This window comes from Lepidochelys olivacea, assembly GCF_965140295.1.
Source record: "Lepidochelys olivacea isolate rLepOli2 genome assembly, chromosome: 5".
Taxonomy (NCBI): Eukaryota; Metazoa; Chordata; order Testudines; family Cheloniidae; genus Lepidochelys; species Lepidochelys olivacea.
The window spans coordinates 14,095,001-14,120,067 of record NC_140415.1 but is presented as its reverse complement, the minus strand read 5'-3'; the positions used below and the strand labels follow the sequence as shown (position 1 = coordinate 14,120,067).

Genomic DNA, 25,067 nt, shown 5'->3' with positions numbered 1-25,067 from the left:
AAGGAAACGAGAGTTATTTGCAAGTTTAAAGCAGGTAAACATACACACACACACACAAGTTACAATCTTAAATTTCAGAAGGTAATAAAGCTTATATAATAAACAAGCTTTATATGTCCTTTAGGGCTAACACAGGCTAAGCACTGGGGTTCTCTCCCTTATGCCTAGAAAATCTTGCCCCTCAGAGTCCAAGCAACATAGAGATCTACTTCCTTCTTGTTTGGGGTTTTTATTTCCTTCTTCTCTGGCCCCTTGTGCTTTGAGCAGCAAACTCAGCTGACAGGAGGAATTCACATGTATGACTCATCTTCATGTGGTGGGGGCGGGAGGGAGTAAACAATGAAGTCTTTTGTTCTTTTTAATATTCCACACTAGTTTGTCTGGTGTTGATGGGCTTTCCTTGTTAGGCAGGACATAATATCTTCTGCTGGAGACCAGCATCTCACACTAGTTAATGTCTCTCTCCTCACCTCAGCCAGAACTTTATGCCAGCTGCATGGAAGAATTATTAAATGAACGTCTGCATTGTTTAAGTCAGCATCATCAGCTTTGTAACTCTTCTGAGAAGATGCAGTGGTGCCCCATGGAGGTGGTGGACTGGCAGCAAAGAAACTACTAAGCAATTTATTTGTAGCAAGATTGAGGCGGCAAGGGGATGCCCTGCAGAAGTAATATCATGTTTTCATGAGCTTAAGACTGGCGATGAACACAGACCATTCCCTCTGTACAAAACATAACATTCATATGGAAGGAAATTACCACTCAGGTCTACTCATGTTTCTCCTGCTGCTGTGACACAAGCAGGCCAAAGGCAGAGGACACCTCCTTCATTTTCTTATATTTTCTACACACTCCAACTCTTAGCTAATTTATGTCTTTTCATTATCTTTTTGCCTGATCCCCTCTGTTTCTAATCTGTTGGGGGAGGGAGCTGTTACTTACATACCAATAATTACCAGGTAGATCTCTTCAGAATCTACATCACTTTAACATTGTAACAGAAATTATTGAGGTGCTGTGAATACTCTATTCAGTTTAGCCCCATGGGAAGACTTTTGGTTTTAAATAGGTCTATATGTGTACACATTGCCGGTCAAAACTGACGTGCATTGGCAGAACTTTGTGAATGTGTGTGTATGGCTGTGCATTTACATAGCATCTGCTTTGTATCCAGCTTACACCATTATAATTCCTTCAATTTCAAAGCACTTACCAAAAAAAAAAAAAAAAAAGATCAGCTACACATTTTATATTAAAAAAAACAATCAGACAACCAAATACCTCCGTGACCTCAATGGAGTTACATCAAGGATGAATTTGGCCCAGGAACTTAAATTGTAACCATCAGCTCCTGTTTGTGATTATCATTCAACTGACAGGTAACAAAGGCAGACATTGGTCCGGGCAGCGTCACAGAAATAAAAACACAAGGATAACATTGATTGATTTTCCTCACGTTATTAAGCAGAGCTCTAGAATGTGGCCCTGGATCCACTGCTCAAGAATAAGCAGTGAAAAGCCAGCAGCATTTAAAAGCATTTTTAAGAGGCAGCATCAGGCTCATCAGCCCAAAGATGAGGCCAATTCTCTTCTTCTACATGTTAAGAAACCATCAGATTACTCCAGGACTTTAGATGACTGTGAACTAGGGGGTCTAATTGCCTCTCAGTACATGTGTGCGAAGCCCACAAAAACTAATATGAATTACACACAGTCATGTAAAGGAGAACCAAACCCCCAGAATGCTTGTGCATTGTCAGCGCTCGGGTTTGTTCTATTTTCTCTCATGGTCAAACAGGGGAATTTATCATTATTATTGCTATCTCTAGCCAGGGACCAGGCCCTCATTGTGCTAAAGGATGGTCCCTAACCCTGAGAACTTACAGTCTAAATATAAGTCAAGAGACAAAAGATGATACAATATAAGCAGATGGGGTAGTACAAGGAAACAAGAAGGCAATATTGGTCAGCATGACAGGCAGTCGTCTCGGCACACCACTAGCCTAACCGTGGTCAAGTGTTTTGTAGGGATCACGGCAAAGAAGAGTTTAAAGGAGGGTTTTGAAATAAGAGAATCCTTCCTACTCTTGAGTTCCATGCTCAGAGAACCGAGCAGTTGATAAATTACCTTGCCACAAAGGTTTCAGAGTAGCAGCCATGTTAGTTTATTCGCAAAAAGAAAAGGAGTAATAGTGGCACCTTAGAGACTAACCAATTTATTTGAGCATAAGCTTTGAGCTGTAGCTCATGAAAGCTTACGCTCAAATAAATCGGTTAGTCTCTAAGGTGCCACTAGTACTCCTTTTCTTCTTGCCATACAGTTATCCCCTGTCCTTGCCACCCACACAAACGAACCTTTTTTGTTCTTTCAGGTAAGGAGCCCTTGTTTAGATGACTGGACTCTTTGCAGAGCCCATCAGTGCTTCTCCTGAAACATCTTTCGAGGAATGCGAGACACTCGCTGGGTCCCTGCTCCCAAAAGCCAAGCGTACTGCTTCCTAAACTCGAAATCCCAGAAAGAGAAACTCCAGAACATGAATCAAAATGCACAGAAGAGCAGTTGAGCAAGGGGCTGGCTACAAATATCTATTCTCATGGGAAGATGTTCTGAATGGCAGGCAGTCTACACACAGTTCTGCCTTTTAGAAGATCCAAGGAAAAGACAGGCAGTAAAAACCAAATATTTTAGACCAGAACCTGTAGGGTGAAATCCTGGCTTCCACTGAAGTCAATGGGAGTTTTGTCATTTACTTCATTGGGGCCAGTATTTCATCCTTAATGTTTAATTCCCTGGCACAGGCATGTCCATGTATTTGCCCAACTACTGATCTAAGGGGTCTGAATAGACAGGAGAGTCCTTACACCAATGTCCATGGTAGGCTAAGTACCAGGGAAGATAGGTAACATTCTGATTCATCTAAGGATCTATATGGGGAATTTTGCCTGTCCAAGCCCATGAATTTCCCAACTTTCTGCATCACTAGTTGACCTGCAACAATAGCATCTGTCTCTCTACTTGTAGAGCTCCATGTACTTCACTCTGCATTTGCATCACATCAGCTTCTCCCTGTACATGCTTTGAAGACGATGCTAGGTCTCTCTAGGTTTGCCAGGAACTCTCAATGACCGTGTGCACTGCTTTGAAAATGTAAGCGTTAAGTATAAGCTGCCAGCAGCAGCAGTTGCAATAGCTGAAGTAATAGCAGTTCTGGTGGTGGTAGAGAAATGATAGTAATAGTTGCAATAGCGGTGATCGTGGTAGTAGCCATAGAAGTAGTAGTAATTAAGTGGTAGTGGCTGGTACTTGTAGTAGTAGCAGCACATACGTGGTAGTTGTAGAGGGTAGTTATAGTAGTAGCAACACAAAGGTAGTCGTGATGGGGAGGAATATTAGTAGTAGTACCAGCACCTAGGTAATAGTTGTAGAAAGGTGGCCATAGTAATTGTAGCAGCACATAGGCAGAAGTAGTAGAAGGATGGCAGTAGAAGTAGTACATGCATAGTAGTAGTAGAAAGGTGCTAGTAGCAGCTGTAGCAGCAGCACCTAGGTAGTAGTAGTAGTAGAGGGGCGCTGGCAGTTGTAGCAATAGCAGCCAATAGGTGGTAGTAGTAATAGATGGGTGGTAGTGTTAATTGTAGTAGTAGGAGCAGCACAAGGTGAAAGGAGCAGCAGTAACAATGAGGTGGTTATAGTAGGTGTAATAGTAGCAGCGTGGGGCAACAGTAGTCATTGCTGTGGTAAGGGTAGCAGTAATAGCAGGGGGTAGTAGTAGCACATGGGGGCAGCAGTGGTACTTGCAGAAGTCGTGGCAGGCAGTGGTAGTAATATAGTAGCGTCAGTGGGTGGGTTAGTAGTAGCTGGAGTGGCAGTAAAGTAATTGGGATGGAAGTAGTGATGGTGGTGGTGGTAAGAGCAGTTAAAGTAGTAGCAGCCGAGGGACAGCAGTAGTAATAGTAGAATCTGAGGCGGGGTGATAATAGTCGTTGTAGTAGGAGCAGCTTGGCAGTGGTAGGAATACTGTAGTAGTAGTGGGGGGGGGGGTGACGACAGCAGTAGTATTACAATACTAACAGTAACCGTAACTGTAACAATAAGATGGTAGTAAAAGCACTAGCAGTTGCAATAGCAGTGGAGGTGGCAACACTAGGATATAGGGAATGGTCACTCCTTTGAAGAGCTCTCTCCATCCACATGAACCCAGCACAAGCCTTTCTGCAATATTAAATACGTCTCTCCTCTCGAACTAACCAGATAGACTCAGTATGTGTGCCAGCCAATCAGCAATGCAGGTAAGTGCTTGTTTTAGAGTTAATAATGTGGTATTAAAATTATGTATGTCAGATTATTTCACGCATAATGCAAACGCGTGATTTATCTCCGTGTTTCCATTATTCGGCCTGGCATTCTGGTGAGTGGGAGGGAAGTTGCATTTTTTTATAATCTCTGCCATAACAATGTGCAATAGCCCAATATTTGAGAAACATTCTAGACAGATTCTGGTGTACGTACATTTTTTTAAATGGTTCAAATACATTAATCTTACAAAAGGAATGACTAGATGGACGGATGGATCTTAAAATCATGAGCTTACCATGGGTGGGGTACTAATCTCATTAAAAAGAAATGCGTGCATGCAACTCCAATTTCACTGAGTTAAGGATAAAGACAGAAGATGGTTGTTACCAACTCACCTTGAAAGTTACTCTGATTTTTTTTAATATGATCCACAACTGTTTTCAAAAGCTCTCCTGTGCCCAGCCCTGCGTAACTGCACATGGGCAGGAGAGGTGTAAAAACACAGTTGGGCTGCTAGTGTGCAGAGATCACCGCCTTTCATGCTGATCAATATTGCCTCCTTTCCTCATTCGTCTATATCCATCTCGTGTCTCTTTACTTAGATGGTGAGCCCTTTAGGGCAGGGACTGTCTTCTTGCTCTGGGTATGTACAATGCTTAGCACACTGGCTAGTCCATGACAAGGTTCCTCCATGCCTCAGTAACAGAAATAAAATTCACTGAAGTCTTTCCATTGGCTTCAATGGGCATTAGATTAGCTCCAGCTCTAATTCCTGTATAGATCACACTGTTCTAATTATTGCTCATCTAGGGAGTCAGCCTTTTGAATTATAATACAATACATCATAATACCCTGCTCCTCCTGCATCGGGCCCAGGCGTGGCAAACATCCTTGCATTCAGAGAAGGTGAGAACTTCACAGGGGGGCCAGTGCTGCTGTTGCCTTTATAAAGAAGCCAGGGAAGGGGAGACGGAGGAAAGTGGACCCAGCTCAGAGCGAAGTAGACACTGCAACCTCATGAGGTTGGTACGGCAGGTATCCTTCCCCAGTGCTCCTGAGGAGCTCCTGGAGGCATTGTGACTGCCGGAGACCATAAAGGTGCCAGTGCTCCCCCTGGGCCAATGCTGCTCTGCACCACCCTCAACGTGGGGCTGTGGCTATCTGCCACAAATCGACCCCTAAATCTCCATCGCTCTACTAAAGAGACAGACTGATTTACTTAAATCAATCATCCATCAATCACAGTGAGCCATTGAGTTTCATGAGAGCAAATGGTTCTATCTATCTTGATTTTATATAGCACCGATCACCTTATTATCTATTAACACACATTTCCAATATTCACTAGAATGGCTCAGAGGAATAGCATGGATACATGGATCTGATCCAGATCCACAAAAGTCAATGAATCATAGAATCATAGAATATCAGGGTTGGAAGGGACCCCAGAAGGTCATCTAGTCCAACTCCCTGCTCGAAGCAGGACCAATTCCCAGTTAAATCATCCCAGCCAGGGCTTTGTCAAGCCTGACCTTAAAAACCTCTAAGGAAGGAGATTCTACCACCTCCCTAGGTAACGCATTCCAGTGTTTCACCACCCTCATAGTGAAAAAGTTTTTCCTAATATCCAAGCTAAACCTCCCCCACTCCCAAAGAGAGTCTTTCCATTAACTTCAGTGGACATGAAATAGTCCATAGAATAATACTGGGTCCCTTTTTTTTTTATTAGCAGTCGGGTGTCATTCTCTATCACATGTTAATGGTACTTTTGCCTATTTATTTTCAATTGTACCACAAGTCAAGACATTAAAGGGAAAAGAAAAGTGCACGTTTCTCCCACTGCATTCTGCTTCTGCATTGCCAGTACAGTGCATCCAAACCCTGGTTGGTCCAATACACCATACATGTGCTTCAGCACCCGAGGACATATATAAAGTTCAATAGCTAGGATACTCGTTAGGAACCAATAGTATCAATATTTTTCAGCAAAATATTCAGCACTTTCCAGCTTCAATGTGCCTTACAAATAGTAACTATTTCTCATAATACTCCTGTGAGATACCACTCGGTAAAATTTTATTATCACCATTTTACAGATATGGAAGCTAAGGCATAGAAAGAGAAAGACCGCATTTTTCAAACTTGGGTGTCTAAAGTTAAATTCCTAAATCCATATTTGGAATCCTAAGCGAAAATGGTTTGATTTTCACAGGTACTCAGGATAGATAGATGGATAGATAACTTGCAATATGAAATTCCTGTCAACTTCTCAAAATCAAGCCATTTTTATTTAAGAAACTACCTTTTTAAGCACTCTCCTTTGAAAAGATTTGCCATTGATGACTTTCTCCAAGCCCACACAGCAATTCAATGGTAGAGGTGGGAGAAGAACTCGGGAGTTCCTGGTGCCCATTTGTGTATTCATGGCACTAGACCACACCTCTCTCATACAGACTACTTTCAGGATACTTTAGATGTGTGATTACTTTCTATGGGCCAAATCCTGCTCACCCTACTTACATGGGTAGCCCCATTGAAGTGAATGAGACTATTCACATGAGCCAGGCAAGCAAGATTGATTTCTTGATTTATTACACAGACTCCTATTCCAAGTTCTAGGTGCCTGGCCATCAATTAACAATATTGTCCATAACTCCAAAACAAAAGCAGCAGCCAGTCTCACACAGTGCACCAAACAAACACATATTGGCAAACCAGCAATCCCTGTCCTTCCAGTCCCTTGGTGGGGAAGTAAACATCTGAGTCCCATGGTTCTCCCCCCCCCATGCCGTGTTCAAAGAGATGGGATGAAGGTCAACAGATTCTAGCTATTTCAGACCAAAGCAGGAATGAATTCCAAAGTAGAGGGGACACTGTGGGGTGGGGGGAAAGGTAGGCTTGTCTCCCACAGCCTGACCCCATACCCAGTGAGAGTCTTCCCATTGGCTTCAATGGGCATTGGATCATGCCTCTATATCCAAGAGAGCTCTGGCTCTAATTCCTGTATAGATCACACTGTTCTAACTATTGCTGGTCTAGGGAGTCAGCCTTTTGAAACATGCCCAGAATCACTCTCAATACTGCTTGACCAAGAACAATATCAACCTGAGCCTCAGACCACAAGACCATTTTTAACATCATTGATTTCAACAAGAGAAGCAAAGTGATCATTCACTCTACATTTCACATGAGTGATTTGAAAAAGTCAAGGGAGCGGTGTAATTGTTGTGGATAAATTTATGCCAGCCTCAGCAAAACTACCAACCAGAATGACTGAGATCGCTTTTTAGGATTGGGCTTGAAACCTTCTCTTCTCTCGCCCCTCTCCACACCACTTGATTGCTGTTGTTAAAGAGATTGAAACCCTTTTTAAACAATGGAGAGGATTTTCCAAAGCACTTGGGTGATTTAGAAGCGTAAATATTGGAACTTTCTCTATGGGCAGGTTATCCCAGAACTGCCTTCTTCAGGATTTCTTGCACCTTCCTCTGAAGCATCTGGTGCTGGCCACTATTGGGAAGTGGACATTGGACTAGATCAGTGATTTTCAAACTTTTTAGGCTGTGTACCCCTTTCCAAATAATGTAGTTGACCATGTACCCCCATCTAAGATAGGCAGAGGGGGCATGTGCTCCCCCCACCCCACCCCACCCCAGATTTCTGCTTCCATTAGCAACAGCTTCTAGAGGTTTTCAAACTGTGGGGCCAGGGCATGGAGGAAGACGGTATGACCAGGGCTTGGGAAGGGAGCACTACCTCCACCCCCTGACTCACCGCAGCAGGCCATCCAGCCTGTCTGGGGGGAGGGAGGGGCACAACCAAAAATTGGAGCTCAAAAATTCAAACTTTTTGAGCTGAGCCCCCACTTTGAGTTCCAATTTTTGCTGCATTCCCCCCGCCCCCTCACCCCAGACAGGCTGGGTGGCCCACTAAGGTGAGTCACGGGGTGAAGGTGGCATGGGGATGGCCCAAGCCACCTGGTGATGTCACCCCTTCCCCCCAACGTTCCTCCATGCCTTCCTAAGGGGGTGCACCCCACAGTTTCAAAACCTCTAAATAAAATGTGTTGTCTGCCATCACAGGATTTTTATTGGCTACCCCTTGAGGAGAGCTCACGGGCCCCTAGGGGTATGCGTACCCAGTTTGAAAAACACTGGACTAGATGGACCTTGGGCCTGATCCAGTTTAGCAATTCCTATTTTCCTATGTTCCTGTTTAGGACTTCGGATATTGTTGCAGAGATTGAGGGAAAGATTCACATTGGATTTAGATCAATACAGCACCTAGCACAATGGGGCCTAGATCTCCAAGGGGCACATCTGGGTGCTGCTGGATAATAAGTATTTGTTATTATGAATGCAGTTTAAGTGCTTGTTCCTCCCTGGAAGTTTTGCCACTGCTTTCAGTGGGATCCGGCTCCGCTTCTTTCTGAGCACCGTTCTAGGTTCATCAAGAAGCTGAACTTCATAGGGCCAAGTAAAACACCTTGCTGTTTAAACAGCAAATAGTCCTGTGTAAACGGGCCCGCACGCTATGCTGGGGCTGGAAAGCCAGCCAGGGCAACATGCCTCCTGCCTGAAACGTGCTGCATGCTAAACCAGCGACAAAAATAACAATCGCATCAAACTTGTATGGTGCTGAGGACCTTGTTTCTGCTGTGGAACAGCTGGAAAAGGAGCGCACACCCGAATGGGTACTAACAACCCGCATTATAGGCTCCGCATTCCGTTCTGATTAGACTCTGGAGCTAGGAGTGGGATCGAGTACCAACTACCGTTTGTCCAGGGTCCCACGTTCTGTCAGGAGGAGACAGGCAAGGGGCTGAGCGCTTTGGGTAACTAAGCCACCGAGCACCGCCGTAGCAAGCTAGCTAGTTCTCTAAAGAGTCTGCCTTTCGCGGCTTCGGTGTGGACCTTACTTTCAGTGCGTGGGCATCTTGTTTACAGAGCGTTCATATAAACAATAATACAAACCAGAGTATGTCATCTAGGGCTCCCCGGAAATCTCACCTGTCCAGGTTGCCGGAGCACTAATTGCCTAAGCTGTGAAATCATACTGTCCTTTGAAGGCTAAGCTGGTTTCTGTGAATTACAAGGCTGGGGTGGAATTGATCATATAGGCAAAATAATATACATCCATTTTACCCTAAGGGATGTTCACTCTGACCCCCACGGATACGACACAGTACAGCCCCCCAAAGAGGGGCTGCGGAATTAGACCCCGCAAGTATCCACAAGAAAAGAGGTTGAGCGCAATTGAACTTGCAGCGTGCCTGAAATTTACCAACCAGTTGCTAAACTTCCTATCCTCTTCCATGCTGGCTGGTTGCTCGAATCCGTTAGAAGCAGAGCGCATCGAGGCGGCTATCGTTAGAGAAAGCAACGTCTTGGAGGTGATGTGGAGGGGATGTGCCATTTTAGTTTGTGTCCCGTTCAAAGGCTGCTCAGCGTGTGTTGCACACACACACCTATATACACCCATACAGGATACTGTGAATATCTATATATTAACTAAGAAGAACAGTTATCGCAGCAAACTCCTGTGAGGAGGTAGCGAAGTAGGCAGTTTAGATCACCTTGTGAAAACCCTGACATTAATCTCCTTTATAGGAACTCACCAGGCGATCCTCCATCTATTCCCCAAACTCCCATTCAACTCAACAAGAATCTGGAATGCCGGATCGGGTCCTGTAGTGAGCAGATTCACTTCTTCCCGCACAATACCAAACGCTGCACGGGGTCAGTTTCCCCCATTTCTTGTTCCAGATACGTTTTAAATTGAACTAACCCTTGTCTCTCAGTAAATGCTTTCTTCATTTTTTAACAAGACATCAGTATATTGCTCTTTGGCTGCAAACCTATCATTGATTAAAGCACAATAAACAGATGATATATTTAGGTCCCCCAGGATAAAAAAAAAGGGTTGCAATTGTACATTTCTGTGATCAAATCACTTCAAATTAGAGTCTGTTCTAGCAACAGGAAACAAACGGATTTCTAACCAAATGAGCTACAGATTTACCCAGACATAATTAAAATGAAATAAACCCTACCAAGAACAAGCAAGCAGGAACATAGATAGATCTGGATGCATTTAGATCTATCTACCTATATCTATCCATAACTAATATCCACATCTGCATTTATCTATACCTAAATATATCTAGATTAAATTTATGAAGGGCTCTGAACAATCTAAACTCTGGGGGGTTTTCTGCAGAAAGATCTATTCCTGAAAGGTAAAACTAAATGCATTGGAGAGGGGGTGTTGTTTATTATACACCTAAACACTTGTTTTAGGACGGGGTTACCCCACACGCCTTTACTTCCTACTTCGTAATTTGGGGAAGATTTCCCAAAGCACCCGAGGAATGCAGGAGCCCTATTTATGTATAAGCCCTTTCTGGACAATTTCACTTTCAGGATCTCCCGCACCCTCAATGCTCGCGTTGCAAACGGTGGGCCTGATTCTGCCTCCCCCCCCCCCCCTGATGTCGAAGACACCCTGCTCTGCTGTGATTATTACCCTGCCACGCAAGAGGGGCTACGCGTTTGAAGCAACAACAGGTGAATCCTGATTTTGGACAAAGGTATAAACGTCCCATTTGGCGGCCAAAGGGTAGTCGAGGAGCGGCGCAAGTCGAATTCTGCACCGGAGCGCGTTTCCGTGGCTAAATGTTCTCTAATTACGGGAACAATCGCGGAGCAAAATATTTCCTTTCGCCTCCTTTCAACTCACCAAACGGCGACGTTACCAGAATACCTTTGGGTATGTGTGCAACGGCACAAGCTGCCTAGTGCTTTTCCTTTCAGCCAGCTAAAAGCTGTTCTCTTAATGAATTACTAATGAGTTAAAATTGGACAGCAGGCTTAATTAAAGCGTAGAGGCAATGTGTTTACCACATTGTAATTGAACTCATTAGGGCTATGGTTTTTTGTTTTTTAAGCAGCCGCCTTCTTCTGCGCGTCAAATAATCTATGGGAACTGTTTATTAGGAAAGGGGAAAGATATTCTAAATCAATTCTTCGGATGAAAAACGCGACTTTGGGGGAAAATAAAACACTTAATGATTTCTCTGCTGTTTCCTAGGCGGGGAGCGGGGATGAACCGATTCTGCATTGCAAGCGGTGCTTGATAGACACGCAGGAGGCTGGAAAGTTTGGGGGGGGGGACTTTTGAGTTGTTCTTGCCACGAGAAATGTGATGGGAGAGAAGTAAAGGGGGAGACGTATTCCTAGGAAGGAGCTGAGGTTGTGGGTCCAATACCACTGCAGTTTGCCCCCCCCCCCCCGAGCTCTTCTGAAAGTTATTAGTGGAGGGGGGGGGCTTGCTCGTTTTAAGGAAAAATAAGCATAGTTTAAGTCTAGCCCCCACAGAGGGATCGTTTGTAGGGCGAGTGTTGCCAAGGGGTCTGCCAGCCTGCTGAGACTCCCAGCCCCCCCCCCCCCTTTGAATTGCTAACGTGGTGGAGAATCTGTTCGTGCATTTAACTTCTCTTTCTCTATTCACTTAAACTGGGCGGGGGGCATAGGGAGCGGGGTCGGGAAATTGGGAAGAGAACAGGGCTAGGGTGTGGGGAGGCGGAGGGATTTGGGGGCTGAGGGAAGGCGAGGATGGGGATATGGGGGGGTGAAGTGAAAGCTGGGGAAGGGGGGCTGGAGGAGGAAGAGGAGGGGAAGGAGGATAGAGTTAGGGGGCTTGGCGGGGCGAGATGAGGTCGAGGAGGGAAGGGGAGCTTCGCCCTCCTTCCTTACTTTGTCTAGCAGCTTTGAACTCGCCCGTGCGCGGGCCGCCGGCGTGGGACACTCGCTGGTGGGAGCGGCGAACCCTTGGGGCTGCCTTTCCCAGCCCCGTCACTCGGCTGAGTGAAGTGGAGTCGCTGCTTTCACACGCCGCAGAGGCGACGGCGGAGCCCAGCCCTGGAGAGCCCGGCGGCCGGTCCCAGAGGGACACCCCGAGCGGCTCCTGGGTGGGGTCGGCAGGGGGGCGCTGGCTGGCTGGCTGGCAGCAGCAGCAGCCCCGGGGAGAGGGCGATCTGCCTGCGGCTTGCGATGCGCTGCCTGGCTGTGAGAAGGCGTCCGAGATCCCCAGCCACAGGAGGCCGGAGGGGGAGAGAGACAGAGGAGACGCGCTCCCAAAAAACTTCCCGGCGCTGTGAAGAGCAGAAGCGGGCAGAGGATGAGCGGGGGGGGGGGACCCGGGTCCGACCTGGCCCCTCTTCCTGAGCCAGCGCTGATGCCTTATGGTCTTGTCCCTGCCAGGCGCTTGTCACAGCCGCTGGAGCGACGGTCCCCGGCCGCGGAGTCTAACGGGTAAGCAGCACCCCTCGGCCTCGATTACACCCCCTCTCCCTTGCTGGGGGGGGGGGCCTGGAGAGGCGGCTGATTGGAAACAGGCTCCCTTAAAACTCCTCTTTGGCGCAAGCCACGAACCCTCTCCCTCTGCTGGAGGGTGACGCTCTGACTGATGGGTCGGCTGTGATCATAATTACTTTTATGTTTGTTATTTTTAAAGGCACAAATAATGACACCCCCCTCCCCCGCAGCCTGGCGTGATGGTGCGTCATGTGTTGCTCAAGCCTCCGTGGCTGAGAGTGGGTCTATTTGATTACGGCAATTAATCCTTGATTACAGGGCTCTGGAGTCACCTGCAACACAAACCAAAGGCCTTTGCAAGGGCTTTCCCGAAAGCTCCGGGCAGCCGCTCCCCTGAGAAATGCCGCGCTGAGCCTGGGCGCGCTCAGCGAGTCTTCAACTGGTGTCTGCCTGGCTCTCGCTCTTCGCAAGTTTGGAGCGTGGCCGAGAGAGACGGAGCGATCGGGAGTGATAGGAACGGGAGCTACGTGCGTTTGTTACTTGCAGATGCATTGAAACGCTTCGTTTCTCTCTCTCTCTCTCTTTTTTTTTTTTAATTTTCTTTTTCGTGACCAATTAACACTGGTCATAAATAACTGACGCCAAGCGCAAGGGGAGAGAGAGACTTCTGCTGGCTGTAAGCAGGGCCAAAGCGTGGGGTCTGCTGAAGGGAACCACTTCACTTGGCTGCTGAGAGATGTTTTACCGACAGGAAAAGGCAGGGAGGGCAATCGGGGGCAGGGGATACCGCTCGCCATTCCCTCCGAAGCAGTGCAGGGGTCCACGTCTGGGGTCTGCGGAGCTAGGTCTCATTGAAGAGAGGGCGGGTAGGGAGCTGTCCTTTCAGCACCTTCAGCAGTCCCGTTCCTCAACAGCCAACTTCCCCCATTGCACTTAGGGATCCCACCCTCTACTAACCTATCCCAAGTGCTTCCTACAGCTTGACATTATCCGCCTCGGATGGGTTCTCTAGGTATGTTAATCAAATGAGACTATATCGTATTTCTCTCCCCCTCCCACCCCCAGCCCCTTTTGCGTCTTGACATTGTAAAGCATAAGGCCGGCTGAAAACGGAGCCCAACTTGATCCAAATCAGGCCTGCTGCGTTGTTGTGGATTGTAAAGTAGTGCTGCCCATTTCATTTCATCCCAGGACATTCTGCATGTAAATTCGTTTCCAGACTATCTCACTCGAACGGGTGGCTGGCAGACCTTGGACCGTTTTCTTAAAGAGGAAGGTTGCTTTTTATTTTAAATAGGCAATTTGAATCTGTATTTAAATTGGAGAAAGGCCTGAAAGAAATCCGTGTGTGGGGAGGAAAAGAGGGAGAAGTCAACCAGTCAAAAGCCTGTGTGAGAGAGGGAGTTTATAAACAATATTTTCTGAAGTGTGAATCTACACTTGGAAACAAAAGTGAAGCATGTTGCAGATTTTACCTTGTGCTTGTAAAATGACTTTGAAGTCTAAGAAATAATCTGTTGGTATAAAAACAAAGAAGAAAAACCACTGGTGTTGCCATAAACCCTCATAATATTGTTGTAGCATTGCCTTTAGGAATGACATCTCTATCCTAATATAGCATAATATCTTCATTAAGCGAACTGCATGCTTGTTGCACAGATATCATTGTGGCTTCTAATCAACTGTTTCTAAAACATGGGCAGTCCAGTTGTGATCTATAATCCATTATATTATAAAATCTTTGGGGGAAATGTCCCTATAGTATAATAGGGTCCCTGACAAATAACTTCTAACATAATAATGAAAGCAAGACAGTGCGGGGAAAATATGGTAATGAAACAGTACAGAGTTACATTTGGTGGATGAGAGTCAAATTGTGACTTAACAGACCCATAAGTGGGTAATGTGAACTCTCAAATTATGGAGGAGCGTAAAAGCTAAACAAACATGGTACCCACAGGTTGTTTATTCCTCCTAAAATACAACTCTACAAAGCAGGAAGTTACTGCAAACATTTATCAATAATGAATGAATCTCCTGTAATAAAGTACTTACATAATTAGCTACAGCCAAGTCGGTGCATTATGCTAACCCTTTTGCAACTCTGTGGAAAATCTGAGTTGACAAATCCTTTAAAATGTCCTTTTAAATACTAAAACAAGAGCAACACATTCGCCTAGCCCTCCGCCTTCTATTATGCTATGATTTTCCATTTCTGAAACAGAAAACGTAAGTACTCCTGAAATATAACAGAAAACTCTCTTTGGTGAATTCAGAAGAGTCATTAACATTCAGCTTTAAGTGAATGTTAACAGTAAATAAAGAAATCTCTTGATTGTAATAGTTGTAACAAAGCAATAATAAACCAGTGGGTGGTCATCAGTAATGATAAATGTATCATTATTACTGTGTGTCTGGGAACTGGGTTTGGAAACTACTTCAGACTTTTTAGTAGCAGGCTTGGTGGCAATTCGTTTCTTAGCCTGGAAAAAAAAGCCATATAATTTTATACACAATTTAGGTGAAAATAAATTTAAATCTGTATATTACATTTTTAATTTCAAGATAGTAATTAAAGTTGGTTCATTATATCTCCTCTGAAACTCTCAGTGCTCTTCTTAATTGCCTGTTTGTACAATTTGCTTCTAAGACACCCAAGGTTACTTGGTTCTAAAAGATGCAAAATTTAATTATTTACCAGCATTGAGTTTTCAGATGATCATACCATATTTTCTTCAAAAGTTTGGTCTTGCTTTCCCTCCAACCCCAGTTGGCTAAGGCCTCATTTTCAATTGTAACAGTTTGTTTCTCTTTTAAATAACTTGAAACAAACATGTTTCTGGTTTCAGATTTTTCAAAGAATGGTTTAATTTATGCATTTTTAAAAAATCAAGAGCCGAGGTTTACTTTCTGGAGGTAAGTTCACCAATGTCTAAATCTGCATTTGCTTCTCTTTCCCTCCCCCCCTCCGCCCCCACTATATTAACTTCTATAGGCAAGTCAAAGCTATAGAAATCAGGACACTTGAGTTTTTAAGATATAATGGTCCCAAAAAGCGTGAAGAAGAGATACCTAGAAAGAGTCTGTTCCTAGGGTGTAGTTTCTCCTACTAAGCAGCAGATTGTACCTTTAATACAATTCCAGCACAGCAGGTTTAATGTTGATTGCTCTGATACCACTTTAATATGCCTACAGTGGAACTATTCTGACATGCTTACAAAGGTTTTCAAATATCTTGAATAATGACAATCTCTGCCTTCGATGACTGGAAGCACATTTAACTGTGAAGTTAAAAGAACTGCCTCCAACAAAAGATACCGTTTAAATTAATTCCCTCTCCCATACGTGCAGTCAGCAGTTGCTGGGGTCTTCTCCCTACTGAAGACCTATCAACGGCCACAGAAATGTCAGTTCCCTGCCTTTAAAGTGTCAATAGAAAGAGACCGTGTCGTGCCTCTTTCCCCATGATTCTGATTACAGCTGCATCTTTTAGACGCGTCTTTCGCCAGTGAAAACTCCACCTAGATCTCTGCCCTTTTGTTGCGTCTAGCTAGGAGGTTATTCAGGAGCAGAGACAAAAGCCTGAAGTGATGTGATCTAAATGAGCTCCGGGGTTTTCCAGATGGGACCATCTCAATTCCAAATGCCCCCTTTGCTTTCCGATTAAAGTAACAAGATGTTTGTTTTGTTTTGTTTTGTTTTAAATGCAACTATTAAGAGGGTTTCCGTGTGAATAAAAAGTCCCAACATAAAACCATTATCATCAGTCATTTAAAAAATCACGCTTCAGTACATGAAATTGAAATTACACCTTGTGTGCCTATTACTTATAGCTGCAAGTTTCACTGGGATGGGGATGGGGATGGGGGGGCGGACGCGTAATGAATGCGCACAAGGGTTGGTTTTCTTTGTAGCTTTTAAATGCAGCAAGGTAACCTTGTTCCTCGTGCCATGTCTGGTGGAATAAACGCTGCTGGAGTAAATAAAAGCTGTGAGGGAGGGTTGATATGGAGTAAACATGAAGGGTTGAGCTGGATCTATGGTACTTTCCCCTTTCTCTACGGTTGCTTTCAATCAGCCTTTCCTCAAGGAACAGGAATCACTTCTCTTTGAATCACTTAAAGGAGCGATTGCTATATACAGATTATTACGCAGAAAAGGGGAGGGGGGAAGGCGCAGACCAAGCGAAAGAGTGAGTTTCTCCGTCCACAGCTGATAGAAGAAGTTTGCCCAGGGATCCTTTCCAATCCTCCTTCAGAGGTGAGGTGACCCCTCGTCCTTCATTATAAAATAAGACATTCAAGGTGGAGAATGATTCCAGATTTGCTCTCTGTTACACCGGTGTAAATCCAGACTCCTCCGGACTTACACCGGTATAAGTGAGACCAGAATGTAGAGCTCCTTGGTCAGGGAGCGGATCTCCTCACCGACAGTCTGCTTGGCTGCGTAATTCAATGACAGAGACGCTCCCAACAAAAAGCGAATCTGTTAGCCCGTGCAAAGCCCACCCTGTAGTCCTTCCAGCCCATTAGCGGGCCACGTCTGAACGAGGCCTGTCTGGACAGTGACTAGTTCTTTTCAGTGCAAATCCACAACCACCACATGGCGTTGCGTCGTGCACGAATCACCATGGGTTCTTTTCACGAGGGTTACCACAGGCAAATCTGGATTATGGCTAAAAGGCTCCGCGAGGTTAATAGGACGCCTCGCCATGCTTCTTAAATGGGCGTTATTGGGCAATGCTCCTCTCACGTATGCCAGTTTTCCGCTGGCGTTACTCCGCTGATTTAAGAGCCATTACTTCTCATTTGTACACCGGTGTAAATTCCGAAGTGAATCCGCACCTCCACACTTAAACAGGGAAAACTTCCAGGGATTTCAGAACCCGTTGCTCCTGCACTAGCATTATCCGATGGGGCCCTAAAGTGTTACCCAAGGGCTCCGGAGAAGCTATTACCATCTACCGAGCAAAACCAACAAACGTTTTAAAAATCTTCTTTAAAAATATAAGACGCTAAATACAAACGCTGGCTAAGGCTCTTTCGGAATTAGACTCTTTTAAATATGTATTTCCTGATGTATTATTTAGCTCATGAGGGATGTTTGCTGGTTATAGCTATTACCAATCCGAAGAGCTGTCCAAATGTGTGGACGCCCTTGCGCTGGAGGCATTCAGATAACATGTGAATGCACATGCATTTCTATAGGACTATTTCCCTCCTTTCTACGCCGCTGCAGGATAGCATCCAAGGGCAAAATAAAGTGAAACGTCTTTAAGTAATGATCTAACTTGGAACCAACAAGAACGCAAAAGTTGAAGCAGAGACTCTAGGAATCGGGCCTCTGAACGGTGGCCGATCTGACAAATTATGCACGAGATTTTCCTCTTGATTGTCGGGCTTTACAGGCCTAACACCCATTAGCCTTAATGGGAATTGGGGCTTTGTATCCCCAGGCATTGAAATGAATGTGTATTTATTCAGTATGTGCTGCAAACCCTAGGCACGAGCTAGGATGAAGTTTATCTCCATCTCTGCATTTCCTTGCTATTAGATTTCCTTCGAGTACCTGAAAGACAGAGGTTTCTTCTGAAGTGATTTTAGGTAAACGATTTTAATTTACTGTCAAAACCTGTTCAGAAACAGACCGCAACACACTTGAGGAAATATATTCAGTTTTGACTATGAATTTACTGTTAGAATATCAATCTAAATAACTCGATTTTCAGATATAGGCAAGCCAGTCTAAGAAATCACCAAAAATAATACCAACATCCAAAATTATTTGGCTCGCCTGAGACTGAAAGGCCTTAAACTGGATATCACATTTTTGTGATTCTTCTTACTTTTGTTCAAAGTGGCGTTGTTCTTAAATATTTGACATGATGTGTGCATTTTATATCTATAATCTATGTAATATACACACACCTACATATATATATATATATATATATATATATATATATATATATATACAGAGAGAGAGAGAGAGAGAATAAATATGTAATACAGACATATACATACGTGTATGTATATATAACATTCCTTTCCTATCTGTACCATATAGGAATCAAATACCAATTTAGTGAAGACAGGAGAGGAAATTTCTCCGTGGCGTGGTAATAGATCATACAATGTGTGACACTGGTTTAACCAATAAAACAATTTGAATCAATTAGCTCGCGGAGGAGAGTTTTGAAGTGTAAAATTCATGTCAGTCTGGCTAGGAAGCATTGATTAAAATGTCACCAATCTGAGGCTTGCAGCTATTGCTCACATGAAAGCAGCAGGCTCCGATATGGAAGAGAATCAGAAAAGGGGGCGGGGGGGGGAGGTCCCTCTGTGACAATTGCTGTGTACGGGCTAGCAGGATTTAATAAAAGGTGACAGAAGTTGTAATAAAGACAGGCTTTTGCATTTCAAAGTTTTACCGAGGATCAGGAGTTGTAAGGGCTCTGCTGTCTAGGTAAAGATTAAAAAGAGTTTTCAATATTTCTGGAATATCTGATGGTAAATGATGCTAAGAGTCGAAAAGGAAAGCTGCAGCTCTCTTTAGCATGCACAGGATCCTTTAAAAAAACATTTTAGTGATTAACAACCACGCGGAAAGGTTTGTCATGTTTCGCATGATCTTTACAAAAAAATCTTTAAAAAAAATCTAAGGAATATTTAGAAATACCCAATCCCTTGGCCCTAGATCCATCCTGCTGTTTAAACGGATCGGAGCTGGATCTGTTTGCCAGATGCTATTCGGTTTTGCCTGAAAGTCTGTAGGTTTTCACTACTAGCAAGGACCTGACAAACTTTAGAATGGAAAAGCCCCTTCTCGTCTCCGGTTGCTGTTATCAATACAAAGTCGAAACCTGGTCAATTCAAAAACAATTCTGGGGGGGGGGGGGGTGGGAGGGAGGACAATCTCTAATGTTTCCTCTTTGAAGAAGTGTTGAAGAACCACTACATATGAACGATTGTCCATACAACGCGAGGATAGCTCTGCTGATCTGTTTCGTATCATACAGCTTTTCAAGCTCACATCTGCATTCATCAAAGAGATCAGAACATTAGCTAAGCTACAGCCAGGCATTCCTGGAAAGCTACAGGAAGGAAAGGGGGAGAAATATTTCGAAATCCTGAGAAGTTCCTTAAAGTCAAAGGGAAGAGTTGGGGGGGAGTCACGATTCGGGGTGGAAATTATTGATAATTAGAATAAGAGGAATAAATCGCGGGTCGTTAGATGGAATATTTCCCCTGAGATATGCCGAAAAAACCGGCAGCATCTTAACTTTCGTCAGGAAGTTCAAAGCGCTGATTATCTGCTTGACAAATACAAGTGCAAACTTTATCTATCTTGTTGAAGACCTACTTCTTCTTCCTTTCTTTTGCCAGTTTTGCGTGTGTGTGTGTGGGGGGGGGGGGAATAAGTCTCCTTTGGACATTTTCACGACAAGCCTTCGTAAAGTTCGGTTTCAGTGTGTTTGTGTTCCTTGCGTTAGATTGCTTAGTTTGCTTGGGGCGTCCCCTGTTTATTGCTGTCGATTGCGTTTGTTCTTTAGTTCCTGCGCCTGAACTTATCGGAGTGGGCTCTTGGAAAAGTTACATTGCACCCATGTAATGTAATCCTCATTCTTCGAGCAAAAAGGTTTCCAAACCGGTAGCTTTTATCCTCCAGTTGACTCCCTCCCTCCCGGAGTTTCTTGGCAGCGCTAACGCTTAAAACACTCACAAACATTTAAATAGTTATAGTTGAAAGTTAAATGTCATTTAAACTTTCTATGCTCTTCCCTCTCTGGGAAAATGCGTGTAATACTTCCTCCTAACTTCTGGCCATTTAAGGGGCAAATATATTGACAACAGATTAATATCCAGCGCTCTTTATTCAAATCTCTCTTTAGGCAAATCTGCCATTGAGCTTGTTTGTACACTGCCAAGTACCACTGGGCCCTAATCGCTTTCTGGGGTCCCGAGGCGCTGGGCCATAGGAACGATGCATGCAAAAATTACGTTCAAATGTTTTGCCACCAGATCAAGAGTCTGAGATGTCCTCGATTTGCTACTTAAAGAATCGCGCACAAAGGATTATTTATTCTTGTTACAGTCATTTTAAACGTGGATTCTTTCCGATCGAAATTCCCCTATCAAGACCAACCGCGACATCTCCAGCTCCGACAGGTCACCTCGCTACCCATTTGGACAATGCATCTTGTTTTAAACACAAGGCAATCTACAGACTTATCTTACACTCAACCCACATTAGGACTGAGTAGAGTCTGCCTGGCGAGTATTTTTGCAGGTTTTCTTCAAAATACGTTTGAGAAGGGGACGGAGAGGAATTATCCACAGGGCTCGATGCTGCTATTCAGGCAAAAAAAGGGAGTGAGGGTCTCGGGATCGGTCCTCTGATGTAATTTTTAAAACGTCTCGGTACTCTGTCGGGGCTGGGGAGGCGTCTCCTCTCTCTCCACCTGTTGGGGAAGCAGCGGGAGGTGGGTAGCTGGAAGAGCCGCTGCTGTGTATAATCAGAATGGATTGCCTGGTGAGGCTATTACATTACCGGGGGATAGAACAGACCCTCCCGCCCCCCTCTCCCCCCGCAATCCTGGAAGAAGAGATGCCTGGTTCTTCCAGGTTTGGGGCCGCGGCAGGTCGCCGCGCGTGGCTGCACCGAGGCAGCAGCTAGCGAGGCGCCTCCGAGCCCCCCACCGAAACCCCCTGCAAGGCTCCGCGAGGCCCCACCGCCCGCCCCGTGCAGCATGCCAGCCCCTGGATGCGGCGTGCCTGGGAGCCGGTGACGTCACCGTGCCCACTGGGTGTCGTCCTCGCGGTCCGCCCGGAGTTCGGAGACAGAGGGGAAGGAGCCCCGGCGAGCGCTCCACCCGGGGCCGGGCGCGGACCCGTTCGCACGCGGAGAGCACCCGCGCTGGTGGGGGGAGGAGGAGGGGGAGGGGGACTGATCCGGCTGGCCATCCGCAACCGCCATTCTCCGCTGTCATTCACGCAGAGGACAGCCTGCCTATGAGCGGAGGAAACCTTGCGAGACTCCTTGCCTGCTTGATTTGAGGACATGCTTTGATGTCTCTTGCCTCGCTCCTCCCGCCCCCTCTCCTTTTTGAGTCCCCCCTGGAAGCCGGTCAGGAGGACACACATGTACAGAACACCGTGATTGAGGAGGTAAATATTTCATCCTCGCTGCCTGTTCGGGTCAAGGTTAGCTCTGGTCAGGTTTTCTGCATAAAGTTCAGGGTGTAGAGGAGAGGGGCAGGCAGGTTATGCATTAAATTAACAGGGGAAAGGGAGGGTGCTAGGGACCTTTTATAGGATGTTTTCTTGAGCAAAACTTTTACTTTCTTCCAATTGCCTTTTTCAATCTTATTTATATATGGCTTCCCCCACCCCATCTGTGGGGGGGGGGGACAGAAAGGGGAAGATTGGGGAAGTGATTTCTAAATCATTTCCACTGGTTTAAACAACGCCTGGTCCACAAAACCCTTGAAAAATCATACCAGGAAAGTCTAGCTGGACTTAATCTCATTCAGGTCCGTGTCTATGGCTGTGTAAATGTCAGCATAGTAGCCGAGAGGATAAGAATCTTAGCTGGTCCATGAGGGAGCTATTTGAAGAGTTTGTGCAGGGAAACCAGGTATAACTGTTGTCTCACATTGCCTATTAACTAACTCTCTCTCCACTGGAGATATTGTATGTGATCCATCCGAGGTGACAAGCTCGGTTCCTGTCTTGTTAGAATGTGCTACGTTTGTTCAGCAGTCCTGAAGGCCACCCGTCTAATGAAAGCTGAGAATCAGAGAGAGCAATATTGTAAAACAGTAACAATGCCATATGAAACAAAGGCAGAATTAGAATTGTATTATGATCTTTCAAATCAGAGATAAATATGACCTGCAACTTATTAAATATAAATGGCAAGGTTGAGATGGTAGGAGAAGGACAATTTTAAGCAACTGATGTAGGGTTTGATTAGCCCAGTTACTACCCAATGCTTTCTTGGGAGAGAGGATGGTGGTTTTTGAAAAAAAAAAAAAAAGAGGTAAAAAAACCCAGTTGTTTTGCCCAGAGGCGTTTTTGTTGTTTGGTTTGATAGGATTCATTCTAACGCCTTATTTTAACTATTATTTGCTTTGAAAATATTCTTAACTGACGCAATTAAAGAACTGACTATTCTCCTAACCTGAAATCTTGGAATGTATGCGTTTTTAAAGCAGTGACCTTTGAAAAGATGGCATTATCAACCTTTCGAAGATAGAGGAAAGGTCCGGATAGCATCCAGAGAGAGCGGAAGTAATCAATTCAATATTTTCTGCTGATGGTGGGTGGTAATTGGGTGGCTTCCTTGAAACCTTGTCGAATTCTTAAACCCCTTCTCTGTAACATTCTTTACACACCCATTGCTTTTCTAATGTCAACACAGTAATAGGTAAACATTTGAAAATGGTTTCAAATCATAAACACCTTCTATTTAGGAGCATTTGGGTCTCAGGAATGACGATCCAGATTCATCTGGTTGATCACAGTAGATACTATAGTTAACATTTGATGCGCCAAAATTAACTAAAATGTTTCCGTTTTGATTTAGAAGCTTTCCACATTTTTCTTTTTAGCGACTGAAGACAGCGTTTGCCACTGCAAAAATACCACCACGCACTGTAAGACGTTGGTGATGTGGATTTCGTTTCATGTTAGAAAATTATTTAAACTTTCGATTCAAAATTGTGAATTAAACCTGGGACTAAGGACAATCGAGTCATATTAAATACGTTTTAGGATAAATACATTTTAAGATGCTTTGCCATTCAGAACTCCCACTGAAGTCAATAGATGTGCAAGGTATGGTAGGAATGCAGAAAACAATCCTCGGGTGTGAAATGACTCCTTTTTAGATGTGGTGTTGTAGCCCTGTTGTTCCCGGGATATGAGAGAGACAAGGTGGGTAAGGTAATATCTTTCACAAAAGTTGGTCTAATAAAAGATATTACCTACCTTGTCTCTCCCATTTTTAGATGTCACGTTTGTACTTTTCCAGCGCATGTTAGACTGGAATAAGTGTATAAGCGCTTGTCAGGTCTGAAAAGCTTTTCGCGTCCACGTTTTTTAACAAAAGATTTAACTTTCCTCCGTCCGCTTCACTTGTCAATAGACCAAAGTGTGTCCCAGCCCCTGAGAGAAGAAACTCAAGTGAGGGACTTCGGTTGAGTTGGCCCGCGATGGCGGTTATATAATACAGTAGGACAAATATTCCAGGGGCTGCCCCGAAGTATGAAGCCTCAGAAAGGAGTGATTTTTTCGCCTTTCCTCGCTTCATTGTCCCATCCCCAGCAGACCCATGTTCTTTTCTCTTCCAGTGGGCCACAGAAGACTCCCGCGGCTGAGCGCTGAAGAGATGGCGACAAGCCCCCTGCCAGGACCTACGGACATCCTGCTCTCCTCCCCCTCCAACACCTACCAGCCGGACTCCATGAGCCAGCAGCGAGCCAGCCACGCCAGCATGAAGCCTAACCAAGTGGGCCAGGTGATTTTGTACGGGATCCCCATCGTGTCTTTGGTGATCGACGGTCAGGAGCGGCTGTGCCTGGCGCAGATCTCCAACACCCTGCTGAAGAACTTCAGCTACAACGAGATCCACAACAGGAGGGTGGCGCTGGGCATCACCTGCGTGCAGTGCACCCCGGTGCAGCTGGAGATCCTGCGGCGGGCCGGGGCCATGCCCATCTCCTCCCGCCGCTGCGGCATGATCACCAAGCGGGAGGCGGAGCGGCTCTGCAAGTCCTTCCTGGGGGAGAACCGGCCCCCCAAGCTGCCGGACAACTTCGCCTTCGACGTGTCTCACGAGTGCGCCTGGGGCTGCCGGGGCAGCTTCATCCCGGCCCGCTACAACAGCTCCCGGGCCAAGTGCATCAAGTGCAGCTACTGCAGCATGTACTTCTCGCCCAACAAGTTCATCTTCCACTCCCACCGCACGCCGGAGGCCAAGTACACGCAGCCCGACGCCGCCAACTTCAACTCCTGGCGCCGCCACCTCAAGCTGACGGACAAGAGCCCCCAGGACGAGCTGGTCTTCGCCTGGGAGGACGTCAAGGCCATGTTCAACGGCGGCAGCCGCAAGCGGGCCCTGCCGCCCGCCCCGCCCCAGCCCGGCGCGGCGGCGGCGGCCGCCCAGTGCCACCCGCTGGGCTCGGTCAAGGCGGCGGCCGCGGTGGTGGGCGGCGGGCTGCTGAGCCCGCACCTGCTGGGGGGGGCGCCGCCGCCGGAGCTGCAGCAGAAGCGGGGCCGCTTCGAGGAGGACGAGGAGCTGGAGGGCGGCGGCAAGAGCCAGCGGAGCTACCCGGTCATCCCGGTGCCCAGCAAGGGCTCCTTCGGCGGCGTGCTGCACAAGCTGCCCGGCTGCGGCGGCCTCTTCCCGCACCCCTACGGCTTCCCCGCCGCCGCCTTCGGCCTGTGCCACAA

General features: G+C 45.8%; 1 protein-coding gene across 3 annotated transcripts in view; it reads left to right on the top strand.

Annotated features, from left to right (window-relative positions):
- The first annotated feature begins 12,546 nt into the window (after positions 1 to 12,546).
- Positions 12,547 to 25,067, top strand: part of SKOR2 (SKI family transcriptional corepressor 2) — a 51,571-nt gene continuing 39,050 nt past the window's right edge. Inside the window, exons 1-2 of one of the 3 annotated variants that reach the window (XM_084629754.1) lie at positions 12,547 to 12,609; positions 23,966 to 25,067. The exon at positions 23,966 to 25,067 is cut by the window's right edge and continues 1,048 nt beyond it. In XM_084629754.1, the coding sequence (XP_084485880.1) occupies positions 24,004 to 25,067 (1,064 nt within the window). In that variant the 5' untranslated portion in view covers positions 12,547 to 12,609; positions 23,966 to 24,003. Of the gene's footprint in view, positions 12,610 to 21,605; positions 21,780 to 23,806 lie in introns of those variants that run through there. The other 2 variants (XM_084629753.1, XM_084629752.1) reach the window with 2 other exon arrangements.